General features: G+C 59.2%; 2 protein-coding genes across 3 annotated transcripts; both read right to left on the bottom strand.

The window, feature by feature from the left end:
* Position 1: 1 nt before the first annotated feature.
* On the bottom strand, positions 2 to 10,494 carry USP2 (ubiquitin specific peptidase 2). Of its 2 annotated transcripts, XM_015884215.2 has the most exons (14): positions 10,281 to 10,494; positions 9,162 to 9,236; positions 7,224 to 7,861; positions 3,023 to 3,073; positions 2,676 to 2,799; positions 2,465 to 2,576; positions 2,280 to 2,390; positions 2,130 to 2,194; positions 1,947 to 2,050; positions 1,786 to 1,866; positions 1,630 to 1,708; positions 1,417 to 1,524; positions 1,221 to 1,341; positions 2 to 1,136 (listed from the first exon to the last, which is right to left on the bottom strand). In XM_015884215.2, exons 3-14 carry the CDS (start codon positions 7,818 to 7,820, stop codon positions 1,049 to 1,051), a joined length of 1,641 nt encoding a protein of 546 aa, XP_015739701.1. In that variant the 5' UTR covers positions 7,821 to 7,861; positions 9,162 to 9,236; positions 10,281 to 10,494; the 3' UTR covers positions 2 to 1,048. The 2 variants fall into 2 exon arrangements, with proteins under 2 accessions (XP_015739701.1, XP_015739702.1); XM_015884216.2 differs by lacking the exons at positions 7,224 to 7,861; positions 9,162 to 9,236; positions 10,281 to 10,494 and adding an exon at positions 4,509 to 4,842.
* A 1,064-nt stretch (positions 10,495 to 11,558) lies between these two features.
* THY1 (Thy-1 cell surface antigen) lies at positions 11,559 to 15,634 on the bottom strand. Its single transcript, XM_015884217.2, has 4 exons — positions 15,506 to 15,634; positions 13,636 to 13,720; positions 13,217 to 13,552; positions 11,559 to 12,906 (listed from the first exon to the last, which is right to left on the bottom strand). The coding sequence occupies exons 2-4, from the start codon at positions 13,670 to 13,672 to the stop codon at positions 12,794 to 12,796; spliced, it is 486 nt and encodes a 161-aa protein (XP_015739703.1). The 5' UTR covers positions 13,673 to 13,720; positions 15,506 to 15,634; the 3' UTR covers positions 11,559 to 12,793.
* Positions 15,635 to 16,970: the final 1,336 nt, after the last annotated feature.

Here is a 16,970-nt window from a genome sequence, read left to right as displayed (position 1 = left end):
CTCTGTTCCAGCTAAAATTTATTCCTACACGAGTCTCCCTTGTACGAGACACATCCTGCCCATCTTGCTTACACAGTAAACAAGCCACCTGCCGAGCTGCAGCACTACCCCAGCCCGGGACCCACCTCTACCACCCAACCCTGCCGGGATGCCCCTGGGGGATGTGCTCGGGGCAGGGGGGCTCAGCCCATGCCCAAAGCAGGATGGGTGCTGGGTTGGACTGGGGCTGGGGTTGTCCTGGGTCAGTTGCATATCCCCCCCCCACCCCCAACCCCCATTGCACCTCGGGCAGGGCGGGATGGGGAGGAGAATAAATTAGAGAAAAGGCTAAAAAGGCCACTGGCGTTTGCTAGCTAGAGGATGGAGCAGTGGGGCTGGGTGAGGGGAGCATCTCTGGGCACCCCATGGGGCTCCTGGTGAACAGGGGAGGAAAGCCCCAGTACTGGAAAGGTGCTGCCCACCCCCCCACCCCCCATAGGACGGACATCCCTGTGCACCCCAAGGGCCTCCCGTGCCCCGAAATGGTTTAAGGCACCGTCGTATAAGGAGGTGGGTCAGCCCCCCCCTGGCGTGAGTCCCTGGGCAGCCAGGAGGGATGGTCCAGGCTGAGAGAAGTCCATGATAAATAGAAAGAAAATCCATGAAGCATTGTCCTCCCTCTTGGCTGTGAGTCCGGGGCTGATTGGAAAGCAGATGGAGGTGGGATGGAGGCAACCAAAGAGCTGCAATCCTCACCAGGAGGTTTGGAAGAGCTGGGAGGAGGCTCGTGGATCCTCAGGGATGGCAGAGTGATATGGAGATGCCAGAAGGGACCCAATTTTGGGTGTCCCCGAGGTCCTGGTGGGGGCAGGCAGCCCCAGGCCCCTTGCTCAGTATTTTTATTACACACCAGAAAGAATGAAGAAAAACCTACCCCAGGGTAAAAAGCAAATGCCAGCGGCCCAGAGGCACCGGGGCTGCCTGGGTTCTGCCCTCATTATGGGGCTTTCTGCTGTTCTTGGGGTGCCCAAATCCAGCTAGGAAGCTCCAAGGGGTGCCCAAGGACTGGCTACATGCGTGAGGATGGGCTGGCCAGCTCGTAGAAGAGCAGGTAAGCATCACTGCTGCGCACGTGGCTGGAGGACATCGGGGTGACGCTGCAGAGATACAAGGAGATGCACTATGAGCAATGGGGTGCCCACACGAGGTCCCCCCTCCCCGTGCCACCTGCGCAGCCTCACCGGGAATCATTGAAGCTGTGCCACTCGCTGGAGATGGGGCTCTTGCAGTAGGCAGTGTAGTGTCCCCCCATGGTGGTGCCCGAGTGGTTGGAGATGGCATAGAGGTTGTAAACAGCGTGGTCTGTGGGGACAGGGTGAGGATCAGTGGTGCCCACACGTGAGCTCTGAGCTCTGCCCTCCCAGCACCAGCACTTACTGCAGCTCTGCGAGGCGAACTCCCTCAGGTCCAGGTCCTTCAGTGGGAAGTTGACAAAGGTGGTGAGTTTGCTGGCTCGTATCCTGGATTCTGAGAAGCGTTTCAGGTCTGGAGGGGGTCCCATGTCAAGGAAATGGGGAGCAATAGGGAGCCTGCAAAGAGCTGCCACCCCATGCCAGCCCCACCAACCCCATTTATCAGTACAAAGGATACGGAGCACCAGGATCTTGGGGAACTTCTGGATGCTGAATTTCTTCGTGCACCGCGTCCTGGCTTTACAGCGACAACACGTCTGCAGGCAGTGAGCAGTACGGTGAGATCCCATCCTACACCCATTAACTCCCTGTGCCCCCATCCCACACCCCGTACCGGTTTCTCATCCCCATCCAGAACGTCTTCTTTGGTGAAGAGCCGCAGGCAGTCCATCAGGGTGACTTCCCCGTAGCCTTTCTGTAGGAGGAGGGCACAGTCAGGGGCACAGGGTATGGGGCACAATGTGTGGGGTGGGGGGACAGGGAATAGCACCTCACCTTGGGGATGGGCAGGGAGAGGTCCCAGAAGGGATCAAAGGCTGTGGAGCAGTAGCCGCATTCGCTGCAGGTCAGCGAACTCTTCAGCTGCCCAACAAAGAGATCTGGGGGCGAAAGGATGGAGAAGGGTGAGACCCCCAGCCCCAGCCCCCTGCCTGCCCCCTCCCCTCCCCATATACTCACCAGTAACACGGCTGTCCTCCCGCTCCTGGTACCTCCGCCACATCTGGCGGCTCTTCTCATCATCACTATGAGACAGAGGGACAGAGCTGCTGAGCAATGCTGGGACCTCCAGGCATCCAGCCCCCACCCCACTGCCCACCCCACACTTACGGGAGGTGGTCCAGGGTGTCAGCACTGGCTCGTGGCCGCACCAGCACACGGTTCACCTCACTGTGCAGCCCATCCAGGAGGAAGCGCAGGAACTCTTGTGCATCCTGCTGGCTGTAAGGCAAAAGGAGACGGATGTGAGACCCCCATGAGACCCACATTACCAGCCCCACACCGCCGGTCCCTACTTGTATCCAACAAAACGTGGGGCGTATCTCTGGATCTGCGTCTTGAACTCGGAAGGGCTCACGCTGTCATTGGGGGATGAGGTCCAGAGCAGCTGGATCAGCTTTGCAAACTCTGCGTACAGAAAGGAAGCTCAGCGATATGGGGAGGGGGAATGAGCCCCACTGCTGTCCCCATCCTGCCCCCCTCCACCCCCAACCCCACTGTTGATACCTGACATGAGCGCGGTGCGCATGCGGCTGTTGTTGTTGAGGTCCCGCAGGTACTGGTTCTGCAGGCAGTAATCCCGCAGCTCCTTGGTGTTGCTCAGGCACTGCAGGATGGAGTTCATGAAGCACTGGGGGAGGCAGAAAACCATGGCAACGTGAGGCGGAGGGAGGGAGGCGGGTGGTGACAGGGGGGGACCTTGGGGCGGGTGGGCAGGAGATGGGGACAGAGCAGGGGGGAGAGTGGGGAAGGGTTTGTCCACCTGCACCACTGGATGCTGGGGTCCTTAATGTGCCCATAGAATGGCACTTTGTGGGCTGGGGCTGTGCCTACAGAAGGGGATGAGCACTCACCGTATTGCCGAGGTTCCGCAGCCCAGTCAGTCCCTGCACCGCCTTGGAGCTCTGCAGAGAGAAGGAGCAGGGCTGTGACAGGCTGCCTGTGAGCAGCCCGTGGGGCCACCAGCACCCCTGTGGGGCAGCCCCACATGGGCATGTGGGGGCATTTGGGGCGCTCTTGGCACTGCCATGCATAGGAGAAGCCTGAGGACCCATTGCTCACCCAGCTGCCTGGCCTGGGATGACTCCCAAGGCTCAAAGTCCTTCTTGCTGCCCTATGCCCTGCAGGCTACACTGGCCACCCCCTGCCTCTCCCTGCCAACCCTATGCCCTGGGAAGCCGGGGGTGGCTGTGCTCCATGCCTGCCCTATGGCTCAATGGGGTGTCCTGCTGCTGCCCATCCCTCCAGGGCACCCCATACATGTGCCACCCTCCAGAAGCATGGCTGTATTGTGGGATAAAGTCCAGAGAAGGCGTTGACAGGGCGAACCTCCCGACCTGCACCCATCACAGCCACAACTCCCGGTCCACCCCCAGGCGTGAGTTGGGGGAGGAGGAGGAGAGGAGGGGGCTCGTCAGCTCTAAAATAGCAGCAGCTGGTGCGCGTGTGGGAGGTGCTGAGCACCCAGCCCTGACAGCAGCCCAAAATAACCCAGATACAGTTACACGTGTGCCATAGCGATGCTGCAGGCATCACCCAGAGCAGGGGCACAGCACCGATGGGCACCCAGGTGCCCCATGCCGGGCACACGTGGCTCTGCATGCAAACCATGCCCGCAGCACGGAGCTGGCCCAGCGGCCCCACAGCCCCCATCCCTTTCCATGGGGTAAGGATGCACAAGAACCCCAATGCCGTGGCCGTGGCTGCACCAAGGTCAGATTTCCCCCTCACGTTTTCCCTTCCCTGGGTGACTCAACTCCAGCTAATCCCCCTCGCCCGGCCGGGGCTTTATCTAGGACACGGCTGGGCTCATAGGAGGCAGAGCAGAGCTGGCTCACGCGGCAGCGGCGGTGGCTGGGGAGTCCCTGAGGCTGCACTGCGGGAGGGGGACAGGGGACAGAGAGCGGGGATGGGGACGGGATGCGGGTCACCCGCACACCAGCAAAGAGCTGGAGAAGCCCGACTTATTTAAGTGCCCAGACCCTGACCTACACGGCCCTGCTGTGCCGGCTTTGGGGGTCCCGGTGACACCACCATCACGCTGTTATATGGCCACCCCCTCCTCCCTGCCACGGGGGCATGGGATGGGGCCAAGGTCACGGCTGGGGCAGCGCTGGCCAAGGGACTCTGGTGTACAGCCACGTGCTTTCACCTCCCTTCCTGCTCCCTGCCTGGGAGGTGCCATCCCCTAAAGCCGGTGGCATCGATGTGCACCCAGTGCCAGGCACCCCATCGTGCAGCAATGTGAGCCCCGGGGGGCTCGGCACTCTCCAAAGCACACAGCAGGTTCCCCTTCCCCATCGTCCCCTCCTCAGCCCCCATCCTCCGGGCTGCTCGTACCTTGGTCTTGTTGAGAACGAGCCCGACGAAAGTAGAGACCAGCAGGGAGCCCGGCATGGAGGTGCGGGGCCGCAGCTCCTTGTGAAGGTCGGGGAGCACGGGGGGCTCCTCGGGCAGCGTCACCGTGTACGAGTCCCGCATAGTGCCCCCCGAGAGCAAAGAGAAATGGCGAGGGGACGAGGAGGGGTGGGCAGGAGGGTCCCTTCTCCTCGGGCCGGCCGAGGGCACGAGTATGGGGTCAGGCCGGGCCGGAGAAACGCCGTGGCCGGGCGGTTGCGGTGCCGGAGCCGATGCCGGCTCTTTGGAGCTGACGGCACCTGAGCAGCTCTGACATCAAATGGGTGGAGAGGCAGCAGCAGGGCTCCGTGACGGCCAGCCCCCGCCGCACCGCGTGGTACAGCCAGCTCGGAGCCAGGGGGGCCCGCGAGGGGCGGCCGTGCCCGCGGCCCCTGCTGGGCTGGGGACAAGGCACCGCTGGGAGGACACACGCGATGTCCCCCCTGAGCTCCAGGGCTCCGTCTTGCCACCGGCACGGCATAATGTAGGGAGCACCACCGGCACGGCCCCCTCCCCTCCATCCCCGGGGCTCTCAGAGGATGGAAAGTTGCCCCCGAGCCATGGAGTGGGGCTGCAGGGCATCCGAATGGGATGCGGAGCTCACGGGACAGTGTTAAGGGAGAGAGCCAGGGCAGGGAGAGGCAACCCTTTGTGGGGCAGGCTGGGGAGGGGGCTGCATTAGAACTGGGCTCTGAGGGTCGTTCTCAGACTTGTTTCACCAAGGCATGGAGCAGGGACCCCCCCCAGTCACTCCCCTTCGAGCACTGGAGAAACTGAGGCACGGAGCAGGCAGGGCTCCAGCTCTGTCCCTGCAGCAAGGGCAGGTGAAAAGGCTGGAAGCGAGCCCAGCTCTCCGTCCTGCATCCCCAACCTGCGTGCATCCAAACTGCATCCTGCTCCTGCATCCCCATCCCTCATCCCACCGCTTCACCCATCCATGCCCTGACCACCTGCACAGGGAAATTGCCAAGGGCTGTTATGTAGCAGGCATGGAGTGAGGCTGCTTTACCCCCTGCCAGCCCCCAGACCACACTAGAGGTGCTTTTTGTACCCCCCGTGATGCAGCTGCAGCCTGCCCTGCCTGCGGTGCACAGCCACTGGAGGGGATGATGGGGGTGGGAGGGGGAAAGGAGCCTATTTTTGGCACCAGCAAAAATATCTGAGGAGGCATCTTGCAGCGTTATTCATCTGCAGGGCCAGCGCTTTTTGCATCACAAGAGGAGCCCTGTCGTAATCTGCACTCGTGTATATATATATATATACACAGCCTGTGCTGTGTACACTGTACACACACAGGGACACGGTGTGGGTGCACACCCCGCTGGGCTCAGACTGGGTGTATGATCCCACCCATATGGGGCATGGCTGCACATCAGGGCTGAGGCTCAGCACCCTGCCCTGCAGCTCAGCGTATGGGTTGGGGTCAGGACTGAGCTTGCTGTGTACCCCAGGTGCTGGTGCATCACTCCCCAGGATGCTGGATGGCAGAAGGGCTGGCATCAGCCCTGTCTCATAACCAACCTCATTCCCCAGTGACTTTGGTTGTTCCTATAGCTGGAGAGGGATGCAGGCTCCTGGGGCAAGGCTGCAGTCAGAAAGTGAAGGAGCCAGCAACCCGTCCTAGTTGTCCCCTCGACAGCAGTGACCTTCTGCCATGAGCAGGCACTGCAATAGCAGGCAGGGCCGGGACTGGCCAAGGGCCAGAGCCATCAGCTGCTCAGGATGGGGCTGTGCAGAGCTGCCGGTGATTCTGTGGCTGGCTTTGGCCTCCTGACCCTATGTCCCCACAAGGCAGTTAATGGGGTGGCACAGCACTACTCCTTCCCTCCCTGGCACCATGGCTGCTCTGCTGCAGCTGCACAAACCTTCCTCTGCTCCATGGGATGACAAATGGAGGTGCCAGGCTCCTCTATTCTGTGCACTGGGTGAGGGGATGGGAGCAGGCGTGGGGACAGCCCCATCCATGCCCTGGCTGCAGTGCTGCCCCTGAGGCTGTGTAATGGGGTAGAACCAATGGTAGCATTGGGTGCACATGTTTCCGGCACCTGGCATGACTGCAGGCACCTGCAGTTTGTTTTATGACTGGTACTTTTGCTTCCCTGCTTGGGAATGGGGGGAAAAAATGCATAGGAATGGAAAATAGCAGGTGTGCACATTAAAGGCCAAGGAAACCTCAGCTGGTGTCAGCGATCTGACTCCCTGTTTGCCTGCTGTCCCCTGGCACCTCCAGAGCTCTCCCATGGCACTTATCCCAGGTGTGTGGGTACAGGGGGGGATTGGAGCTTGAAGGGTGAGAGCCCCTCGTCCTGCTCTTGGGGATGCACAAATGACACCCCCAGCCCTTATCCTCCCTGCTGGGTGCACAGCACTGGGATGAAGCTGTGGGTCAGGCACTAAGCTGAGGGGGACCGACCTCCACCATGGGGTGAACTGAGAGACAGCATGGATAGAGCCTGACGGGATCTTGGAAAGGGACCCAAGTGGAAAATTACCAGCGCTGCTGTAAGCACCAGAGCTGGGCTGAGTGTACGATAGCTGCTCCTGCCCTGGGCCATTGCTCTGGGGATGGCACAGCACCTACTGGAGCCCCGAGTGCCTGTCACTGCAGACCATTCACCCTACTGGCATCACATCACCATCCCACCGCGTGCCACGTACCGTGAGGTCGGAGCCATAAGCATCATCCCTTTCACAGAGCTGGCTGTCGGAGGGGCTGGAGGTCAGGCTGCAGTGGCTGTTCTTCTCCAGGTAGTCATGGACGTAGTCGGAGCGCATGGCAGCCTGGTACAAGGAGGAACTGGGGCTGGATGGGTAGGCGCTATCTGAAGTGTGCAGCCCTGCAAACTCCTGGGCCAGGTCCGACTGGCTTATGGCTCTGCGACGGCTGAGAAGTGTGGAGTTGGACACGTAGCCAGAGGGGCTGCCGGGGGTCCCAGTGAAGGTGTAGCATGAGCCCCCGCTCAGCCCCCTGCCCGGCTGTGTGCGGATATAAGTGGGGCTCAGGCGGATGCTGGAGTCGGGGTAGAGGGGCAGGCGGCCGCTGTCATAGCAGCTGGTTGGGGACAGTCTGCTGTGGTGGTACCGAGGGGAGGGCAGGTAGCTGGATTTGAAGCCGATTTTGTCTCTGTCTGCATAGGCATAAGTGGAGCCGTAGGAGGTGTAGGAGCTGTAGCCACTGGGCATCTTGCTGTAGGTGTTCTCAGCATAGCGGGACGAGTCAACGTACCGTTTCAGTGTGGAGGAGAGCTGGGACATGCTGGAGGCTGGGGCTCAGAGGTCTTGGAAGGAGGCATGGGCTGCAAGAGAAGGGCCTGGGCTCAGCTGCATGGGCTATGACTGACACCAGACAGTGCCCACCCCAGGACCCCCACCTGGAGACCCTGTGCAGGGACCTGATACCACTGAATTAGGGCTTCACTGGGCATGGCAATGGGCACTCATGGTCAGCCGATGCCTCTGCATCATCATCCATCCCTGCTCCCTGCACGGTGCCTGGGGCCAAGCTGCAGCCACCACCCACCAGGGGGCATTGGGGACAGTGGGGACAAACAAGGGACACCGTATTGCAGCATACAGCCTGTCTGCCTGCCATGCCAGTGCCCTGCCTGCCTGCCATCAATAATTCAGCAGTGCAGGTGACCGCTGTGTCCCCGTCACCAGGCACAGCCAGCCTGCAGGGCAGTGTGACAGCCAAGCACTGGGTCCTATGGGGGGTGGTGGCTTCTCCCACACAGTGACCCATGCACAGGACAGGAGGGGGAAGGAGGCACCCGGAGCAAAGAAGGAACCAGCACAGAGTCAAAGACAGGGCAGCAAGAAACCTCCCACAAACAGGGAGGACAGCTCTCTCCTGTGCTGATGCAGGTCTCCTACCTGTCCCAGGGCTGTGCTGCCTCACATCCCTTCCCTGGCCGGACAGTGGTTCGTGTGACTCTAAGAGTCCCCTGTCACCCAGGAGATGACCCAGCTCAGAGGTTTTTCCCAGCCCTGCTGGGGCGGGCACTGGCCTCACTCCAAGGCAGCGTGGAGGTGATGGGATGGAGCCTGGCTTTATCCCTTCCATGCAGGGCACAGCTGGGCATGGGGATGGTCACCGAGTGCAAGCACCATGGGATCCTCCCTCCTCGGCCCTGGGCTGTGTCCTGGCTGCTATTGCTGAGGGAGCAGCAAGAGGAAACTATTTACAAGCGAGAGCAAGCCAGAGCGCACAGACCTGTTTGGGAACTGAGGCCGAGGGGTGAATAATCCCCTTGCAGGCAAACAAGCCACCAACACCCGGCTCTCCCTGGCCCATCCGTGCCAGCACTGGGAGGGCCCTGGAGCTGCTCTACCAGCCAGGATCCAGTGCATACTGTAGGGTTTTGCTGGGGGATGTGGGACCCAGCCAAGGACCAGCATTCCCATGGACATTGGGATGAGGGTGCTGGAGCCCTGTGGCTCCAACGGGGGCTTTCAGTCCATGGGATTAATCCCTAGAGGATACTGCCTGCCCTGGGGGTGTGGAGAGCTGATGTGCAGGGATATGGGGCTCAGGAGGGGGATCTTGCCCTGGACATAGCGGTGAACCCACTGGTATCATGGGAGGAGAGGTCTTACCATGTAGGGCTGCTGTGTCTGCTAGGATGATCTGCACCGTGCTGTCCCCATGTCATATCGCTGTGGACCCCAGGGCTGTGGGAGAGCGGAGTGTGCCATGAGCCCGAGGAGCTGAGGGGGTGTGAGAAAAACCCCGGTTCCTCCCATCGCTTCCTGACCTGCCTGGCCCCTCCCTGCCCAATAATAATGCTGAGCCTTTCTGATGCAAAGCAAAACCCTGAGGCTGGCATGGCTGAGTCAGGACTCCTGCAACCTCATCATCCTCCCTGGGGAAACTGAGGCACGGGAATGTCCGGTCTGTGGCCATGTGGCCATGAGCACTGCAGGGATGCTCATGTTGGGGAGCTCATTCCCAGCATTCCCAATAGAATCCCCATTGGTCTCCTAGGCATTGAGTGAGCTGACATTCACACTGGTGGCCCCGGTGGCAGCTTTCCCCCTTGGTGGCTGCAGAGCCCCAGGGTGAGCTCAGCTTACACAGCCCTGGCTCCAACCGAGGTGTTACGGCTCAGCTGCTTCTCACTTACGCAGGCTGTGAGCCCTGTCCCTGTGCCCTGAGACACAATGTCCCAGCCTGGAGGTTAATGCAGAGCTCCCAGCATGATGCCATAGGGGAGGCAATGGGGGGGATCCCATGTGGAACACCCTGCCCATTCCAGGCTGCTTTAGGGCTGAGGGTGCTGGGAGGGAAGCAAGGTGGGGGAGCTTTCCCCATGCAGTCACAGGTTGAGAATGCACCCAGCTCAGCACATGTGTGTTGCAGGCCTGGCGTCACTGCGCTGACACATCCCCACCTGGCTGCTCAGTGCTCCAGGGCCACCCCAAGGCAGCAAAATCCCAAACCCACAGTGGAACCCTGATGGAGGGCCCAAGGTGACTGCTTTGAGGTCTGCAGGTGGATAAAGAATAGGGAGCCTGGGGGGGGAAGTGGATGGGACATGGCTGTGCTCACCCAGGGGCCAAGTGCCAGGCATGGTCCCACCCTCTATGGAGATAGAAAAACATCTTTCCCATGGCTTCACCCCAAACAAAGGGAAAAGAGGGCAGAGTTAAGGGTCCCACTGACATCCCGCAGCCCCCTCCCCATTGCTGCTATCCCCCTGTGCTCCCTGCACTCACCAGTGGCTGCGCGCTCAGGGGTGCGAGGTTGGCACGGTGTGGGGTGAATGGAGACTCATGAGGCTGCCTTGTTTCAGTCCTCCCTCCTCGGGGTTCTTCCAGGGGCTGGAGGAGAACAGGGGGGTGTTGGGGGAGTTGTGGCAGGGTCTGATCACCCCGAGGTTCAGTTGGGAATGGTCCGGAGGGGCCGTGCCGGAGGGTTGTGGGGCAGCGTAAAAAACACACAGCAGAAATTCAGGGCTCAGGTTACCAGCTAGATAAATATAGAGTCTTTATCTGACCTCGCGGGGCGCCGAAATGCTCCTCTCGCATTCCAGCTTCAGGGAGGCTTAAAGGGGACGTGAGCCCAAGGTAAGGCCCACGGTAAGATGGGAAGGATGGGGAGGGGAAGGGGGGTTGTGGGGGTGAGTGAGGGGAGAGGGAAGGAGATGGGGGTCCAGGAGGGAATGGATTGATAAAGAGTAAGAGGGGAACGGGGAGCTGCTTTGGGTTTTGTTACATGGAGAAGAGCCCTGTGGGAGGGGGCCAGGAGCACCCACCCCTGTAACCCCATGGTGACACAGGGGGACATCAGGGCACAATCCTGGGTGCCTCTCCCTGACGCCTGACCCACCCCGTGAGCCGGCACCGCGGTGCCTGTGACTCAGCCAGCACCTGCTGACGATAATTAGGTGCGGGATGCAATTATGGTGGCATCTTCATCCCCGCTGCCCAGCTCCAGCCCCAAAACAGGGAGGGCCGATACGTCTGTGCTTGGGTGTGACTCCCAGAGGCTTCTATGGGGTCACCCATAGGGGGATATGCCCTGTGTCCAACCCCACTCCCACTCACTCCCTGCCCACTGGGCTGCCTCCACGCTGCAGGCAGGGCAGGATGGAGATGGGGTGCCAAGGGAGCCTGTGCCCATATGCCCACGGATACCTGGTGGTACCTACCCTGCACTGCCCCTCTCCCCATAGCGCAGGTGGCCCCAACCCTGAGCTCACAATGAGCCGAGAAGGGTTCTCTGGTATAGAATGGAAGCGTAGATGGGTGCAGAAGGGGGTCACCCCCCAGCAGGGCAAACCGTGCCCTCCCCCCCTATAGCCCCTCACTGCACACACATCTCCAACACACAACCTAAGGTTTTATTGTGCAGACAGAGGAAAACTCCCGGAGGACAGGTGTATTGTTGTTATCGTTATTGTTGCTTTTCGTAAGGTTGGCTTTTCTTTCTTTTTCTTTTATTTTTTTTTCTTTTTTTCTTTTTTTTTACCTTTTTTTTCTCCTTTTTTTTTCTTTTTTTTTTCTCTCCTTGACGACAAGCTGTGGAAACAACTACAAATGTTCACAAAAAGAATGAGACTTGGGAGACGTGTCCGCGTGGTCGGCCGGGCTCTGCCCTACCCCTGGCCACGTACAGCCTGGGCAGCACTAAGACAGCAAAGCAAGCGGGCAGAGACGGGCAGGAACAGGCATTGGGGTGAGAGGCATTGGGGGTGGAAGGCAGATTTTGGTGGCCGGAGAAAAGCAAGGAGTGGGGACCAGCTGCTGGGAGTTGCTCTCAGCTGTCAGGCACTGCACATGGAGATCAGTGTGAGTGTTGGCTCCTCAGAGCTGATGTTCTTGCCAGCATCTCCTCCTACCCCATGCTCTTTACTGGGAGAGCTCTTTGCTCATTCACTGGGGTCCCGTGGTACATGGGGACAAGCTGTGGCTGTGCTTGGGGTCCCTCTCCCCACTCTTGCTGACCACTGGGAAACATCTTAGCTTGATTGAGGATGGCCTTAGCCAGCCTTTTCTACCCCTAAATAGAGACAGGGAGATGCTGAAAGGGAACAGGGAGGTGGAAGGGGGCACACGGGCTCCTCCCAGTGGCCCGATGGGGCTGGAGGACAGGGATATGTGCCATGGGGAAGGATGGGGAGCTCAGATGTTCCCCAGATGTTCCCCAAATGAAGCTGAGGGGTGCTGCGGAGGAGCCCCCTCCCCACCCAGGCTCATTCCCGTGGGGGCACTGTGTCTAGCTCAGAGAGGCTCCACAGGCCTCACTGTGGGGCTGGCAGCACTGCTCTCATCACAGCTACGGGCTGGTCCCCCCCCTGCCCAGCTCCAGCTTGGCTGCAATGGATGGAAATCACTGTGTTCCCTGGTGCTGCAGCCACAGCGCTGGGACCCTTCCCCATGCTCTCCCATCACTTCCCTTACCTGCTCATCCAGCTGTCTTTTCCCTGGTCAAACAGAACCCCAAAAGCTAAGGGGTGGGAGAAGCACAGATCCCCCAGCACCAGCCTGAGCGCGGGGAGGGCACGATGGGAGCAGCGATGCTGCCTAGCAGAGCCACCATGCAGCAGAGCAGGGCGTGATGGCAGGGCTGAGCACAGGACGGTGGTTAGCATTAGATACACGGCTATATAGAGATAACATAGAGAGAGGTTTCGTGTGTTCCAAATCTTCTCTTTCCAAGGGCTGCGCTCTGGCAGGGGAGGCGGGTTGGCTGGGATGCTCCGTGGGGGTGCAGGGGGCTTTTCCTTTCACAGGGACACGAAGTCCACAGCTTGCAGGAGAGGCAGGGAGAGGAGGAGCAGCAGGAGCCACGAAGTGTTCTGGATCAAGAGGCTGAAGCCGGCGCACTTCTCCAGTTTATCTGCGAGGATGGGGAGCGAGGTGGGAGAGAACAATGAGATCTTACAGGAATAAGGTTAGGGTTGAGTGCTATGGGGTGCTGGGACCCTGCTGCTCGTCTTTGCCATACAATGCAGCCAGCCCCACTGCCCATTTCCCCTTCAACCTCATGGAACAGGAGAGATTCAGGGGGAAGAGACCCTGGGGAACACCAACTGACTGTGCCTGGTTTGGAAACATCCACAGTGGGATGTGTCTTGTTTTTCTGGCCCTGCAGAGCCCAAGGCAGGTAGGAAGGAAGAACTGGAGGCCAAACCCTACTGCACCCTCACCTTTGATAACAGTGATGTTCTTTATCTGGTTGCCAGTGTAGTCATTGGTAGCCTTCAGCTCGCACATGTAGACCCCCTCATCGCTGGTGGTGAAGCTATGCAGGTAGAGGCACACCAGGTTCTTATGCATGGTGACGTTGGCTCGGTTCCGGTAGACGTTCTCAGAGACGCTGATGGTGCTTTGGATGACGTGCTTCCTGTTGTCCTTGGTGAGGCTGAATTCGTAGGTCAGGGGGTTGCTGGTCTTGTTCTCATAGCGGCAGTCCACACGCAGGCTCTGGCCCAGCAGGCAGGCGCTCAGGTCCCGGATCATCTGGCAGTGTGCAGCCTGCAGCACTGGGACAGGTACATATAAAGGGGAAAGGTGAGTAATGGGGACACCCAAGCAGCCCCCCCAGTGCCACCCCACAGAGCCTTACCTGTCAGGATGACAGCAATGCTGACCGTGGGGTTCATCTTTTCGAGGATGAGATGCCCAGAGGTTGATGCCAACAAGAAATGAGCCTGGGTGGGGGGAGAGATACGGTGAGCCAGGCAGTGCTATGGCACACAGCTGTGCTGATGTGGGCTGGAGGCTGCTGCATCTTGTACCTTAGGGATGCCAGCCACGCTCTTTTCCCTACATACATACCCCATAGCAAGCATGAAGCACAACACAGACCCTCATGCAGTGCCCGCCATGAGCCTGTGCTGGGCTGGGTGCCTGCTTGAGGACTGGGCAGGAGAATGGATGCTCCTGGTGGCTGCGCAGCGCTGTGCCAGGTGAGGGATCCAGACTGCCCCCTCCCCCTCTTCCCCAGCGGGTGAGCTCAGCAGAGATGACTCATTGCGATGCAGTGAGGGAAAGGGGCCAAGAGCAGCAGGAAGGACAGACACGGCAGCCGGACACAGAGCTGAGATGCTGAAGGATGGCACCCAGTCTCTAGGGGCTGAGCCCGGCTGCTGGGTGGAAGGGTTTTGATGTCCTGTTGGGTCCCTATCGTCCCTACAATTCAGCCTTCTGTGGGCTGCTTGTGGTTTGCGTGGGTTTGGAGCTAAACCCCAGCCCTGTTGATGATCTGATCCAACCAAGAGGAATCAATTAAAGGTTTGCAACCCAGCCAAGCAATTGCATGGGAAATCCAGCCGCAGACATGCAGAGCACAGGGTAGGGGTGGGGGAGCAGCAGAGCAGAAATGGAGCTGAAGGCTGCTCTGCAGTGAGTCCTCCTAGAGGGGACAGGGGGACATCCAAGAAGGGTAGTGAATTGGCACCCATTGGATCCCAGTCTGGCAGAGGGGAGAGAAGAACCTGGAGAAGCATCCAGGGAAGAGCCAGGAAGCGCCTGTACCTCAGCCAGCTGGACTTTTCTTTTTAGCATATTTTGGGTCTTTCATATAACATTCAAAGAGGAAATACCAAAACCATTCACTCACTCCTCAAGTTCTCTATTGCACAACCTCAAACCCCAGTGAAGCACAAAAATTCCCTTCTCTTTGGTATCGATCATCAAGAGGTTATAAAAGGAGATGGAGGCACAACAGACTGAGCCTCATTCACATTCCTCTCGCCCTTTCCTTTGCTGTTCCCCACCTCTGACTTGCTCCTCCTTGAACATCTTGGGACACCGCCTAGGTCACAGCCACATCAGTTCAGATGTGCTCCCACTGATGCATCAAAGCACTCTGATTTTCTCAGCTTCCTATCCCCCAGGTCCCTTATATCCTGCAGCAGGAGCAGAGCCAGGTATCACCCTGTCCTGGGGTGTGAAAGGAGACAGGACTCACAAGGGCACGGGCATCCGATGGACTCCATCCAGCCCTGCAGTGCAAAGCTTTGCACCGTGCTCTGTACCACTCATTATTAAACGCCACGGTGCACCTCCGTGCCAAGCAGGGGGTCACCGGCTGGGGATGGCACATGTGAGGACATCAAGGGTGTGAGACACTGAGAGTGGGCAGCAATAGAGGATGTGCGGGGGTCTGCGGGGTTCTGAGCGCATCCGTGCAAGGAGCAGAGTGCGGGCATCCGCCCTTGCAGGGATGAAGGTGGATGAGCAGCGCCGCAATCCCGACCCTCTGCAAATACAAGGGATGAGGGAGAGGGAGCAGTAATGCGAAAAATCAAGAGCATCTCCCTCCATCCCCGCCACCCCCCAGCTCCAAAACCCCCCTCCCCGCTCGGTGCACGGTGCAAAGCATCACCGTGGCACACCCGAGGACCCCCAACCCGGGGTGGGGGACGGCTCCCCCCGGTTCCCTTCTCTGCCCTGGGGCTGCATCCCCCGCGATGTCCCGGTTCTCTTCCTACCTGCGGCGCGGTGCCGCTGCCCGCTGCTCCCGGCGCTGCCGCCCGCTGCTGCCCGAGGCTCCCGGCGGGGTGTGGGAGGCGCGGAGCTCCCGCAGTTTGGGAAGGGCCGATCGGGCGGTCCCAGCAAATCACGACCGGGAAGCGTCACGCAGGCTCAGCCCCCAGCCCTGCGGTGCTTGAAGGGGGGCTGCTTCTGCAGCTTTGCCTCTGCCCCGCCCCGACCCCGGGTCCGGGTGTTGTGGGGTGCTGGAAGGCCAAGGGAGCCTCGAGGCAGCCCCTCAGCATGGTTAAGTATGGGTAGGGGGGCTTGTTTGGCACCCCCTGCAGCCCACCACCGCCCTTCTCCATCTTTGTGCAGGCTGGAAGGGGTGCTGGATCCCCATTGCCATGGGAACGTGGTATTTTGCATGCCAGCCCGCAGCCTTCCCTGGCAATGCGGGGGTTTTTTGATGTAAAGGAGGGTGGAATGGATATGGGAAGAAGAAGAACTTGGGCTTGGCTTTGCTGGGGAAGAGAAGAGATTCCCTTTACCCAGATGCATTGAAGTCAGAGTCCTCACCAGTGCAGCCTGCTCTAATTCAAGAACCCAATACTTGCCTTTGTTTAGGAGGTGGTAGTAGGACCAGTGGGGACACTTGGTGTCAGAAAGGACACAACCAAGAACCATTCTCTTCTGTCTCTTAGCACTATGATGGGAAGGGTCTAAGCAGAACTACTTCTGCACAGGCAAAATATCTTTGAAGCCTGAAAGCAACCAGGCAAAAGACATCCCCCCTGTTCTTGGGCAAAGAGATGGCAGCACCAGGGAGCTGCTTGCCTTCAAGTTTGAATCCTAAGGCTTCCATGGAAGGAGCACAGGCATGAAGGGGTCCTGCTTGCTCCTCACCTCCTCCCATCCCTGGTTGGGCTCTGCAAAAAAGGCTGGCTTGGTGAAAGACGATCTGGAAAGCCATATTCTGCTCCAGCAAAACCTGAGCCCAGGTGACATTCAAATGCTGAGGTTTTGCAAACTGGCTGTGCAGGGGAGTTTTTGCTTATTCCACAGAATCTAGGCTGGGGCTGCAGGGTGTGCTGCCCCAAATGGGGTCTGACACCCAGGCTGGAGGATTGCACCTAGCTGTGTGCATGCATCAACACAATAACAGCAGGTTAAGCTGGTACAGACTGACAGTGCTGAGCAAAGGAGCAAAGGCATGGCAGACTGGCACAGAAAGCCAACATTAGCAAGACTGGAAACAGATTGATGCCATGCAAATTCACACAAACACTTGCATGTTGCTACGAAGTCATGGTGCAAAGCAAAAAACAACCCCAGAAACCCAAGGCTTGCATCCAAACAGGGCTGTGATGTAGGGCAGCACATGTAAGAACACACACACCTTTGGGTTCTTTTCCATTTAGCCCCACTACCATTGCAAGTGATGTCAGCTCCCTTTAAATCTCTGGCTGCTGGTGCTGTGGAAGC

This window comes from Coturnix japonica, chromosome 24 (genome assembly GCF_001577835.2).
Source record: "Coturnix japonica isolate 7356 chromosome 24, Coturnix japonica 2.1, whole genome shotgun sequence".
In the NCBI taxonomy this organism is placed as follows: domain Eukaryota; kingdom Metazoa; phylum Chordata; class Aves; order Galliformes; family Phasianidae; genus Coturnix; species Coturnix japonica.
This window is presented reverse-complemented; position numbering and strand designations above follow the sequence as displayed.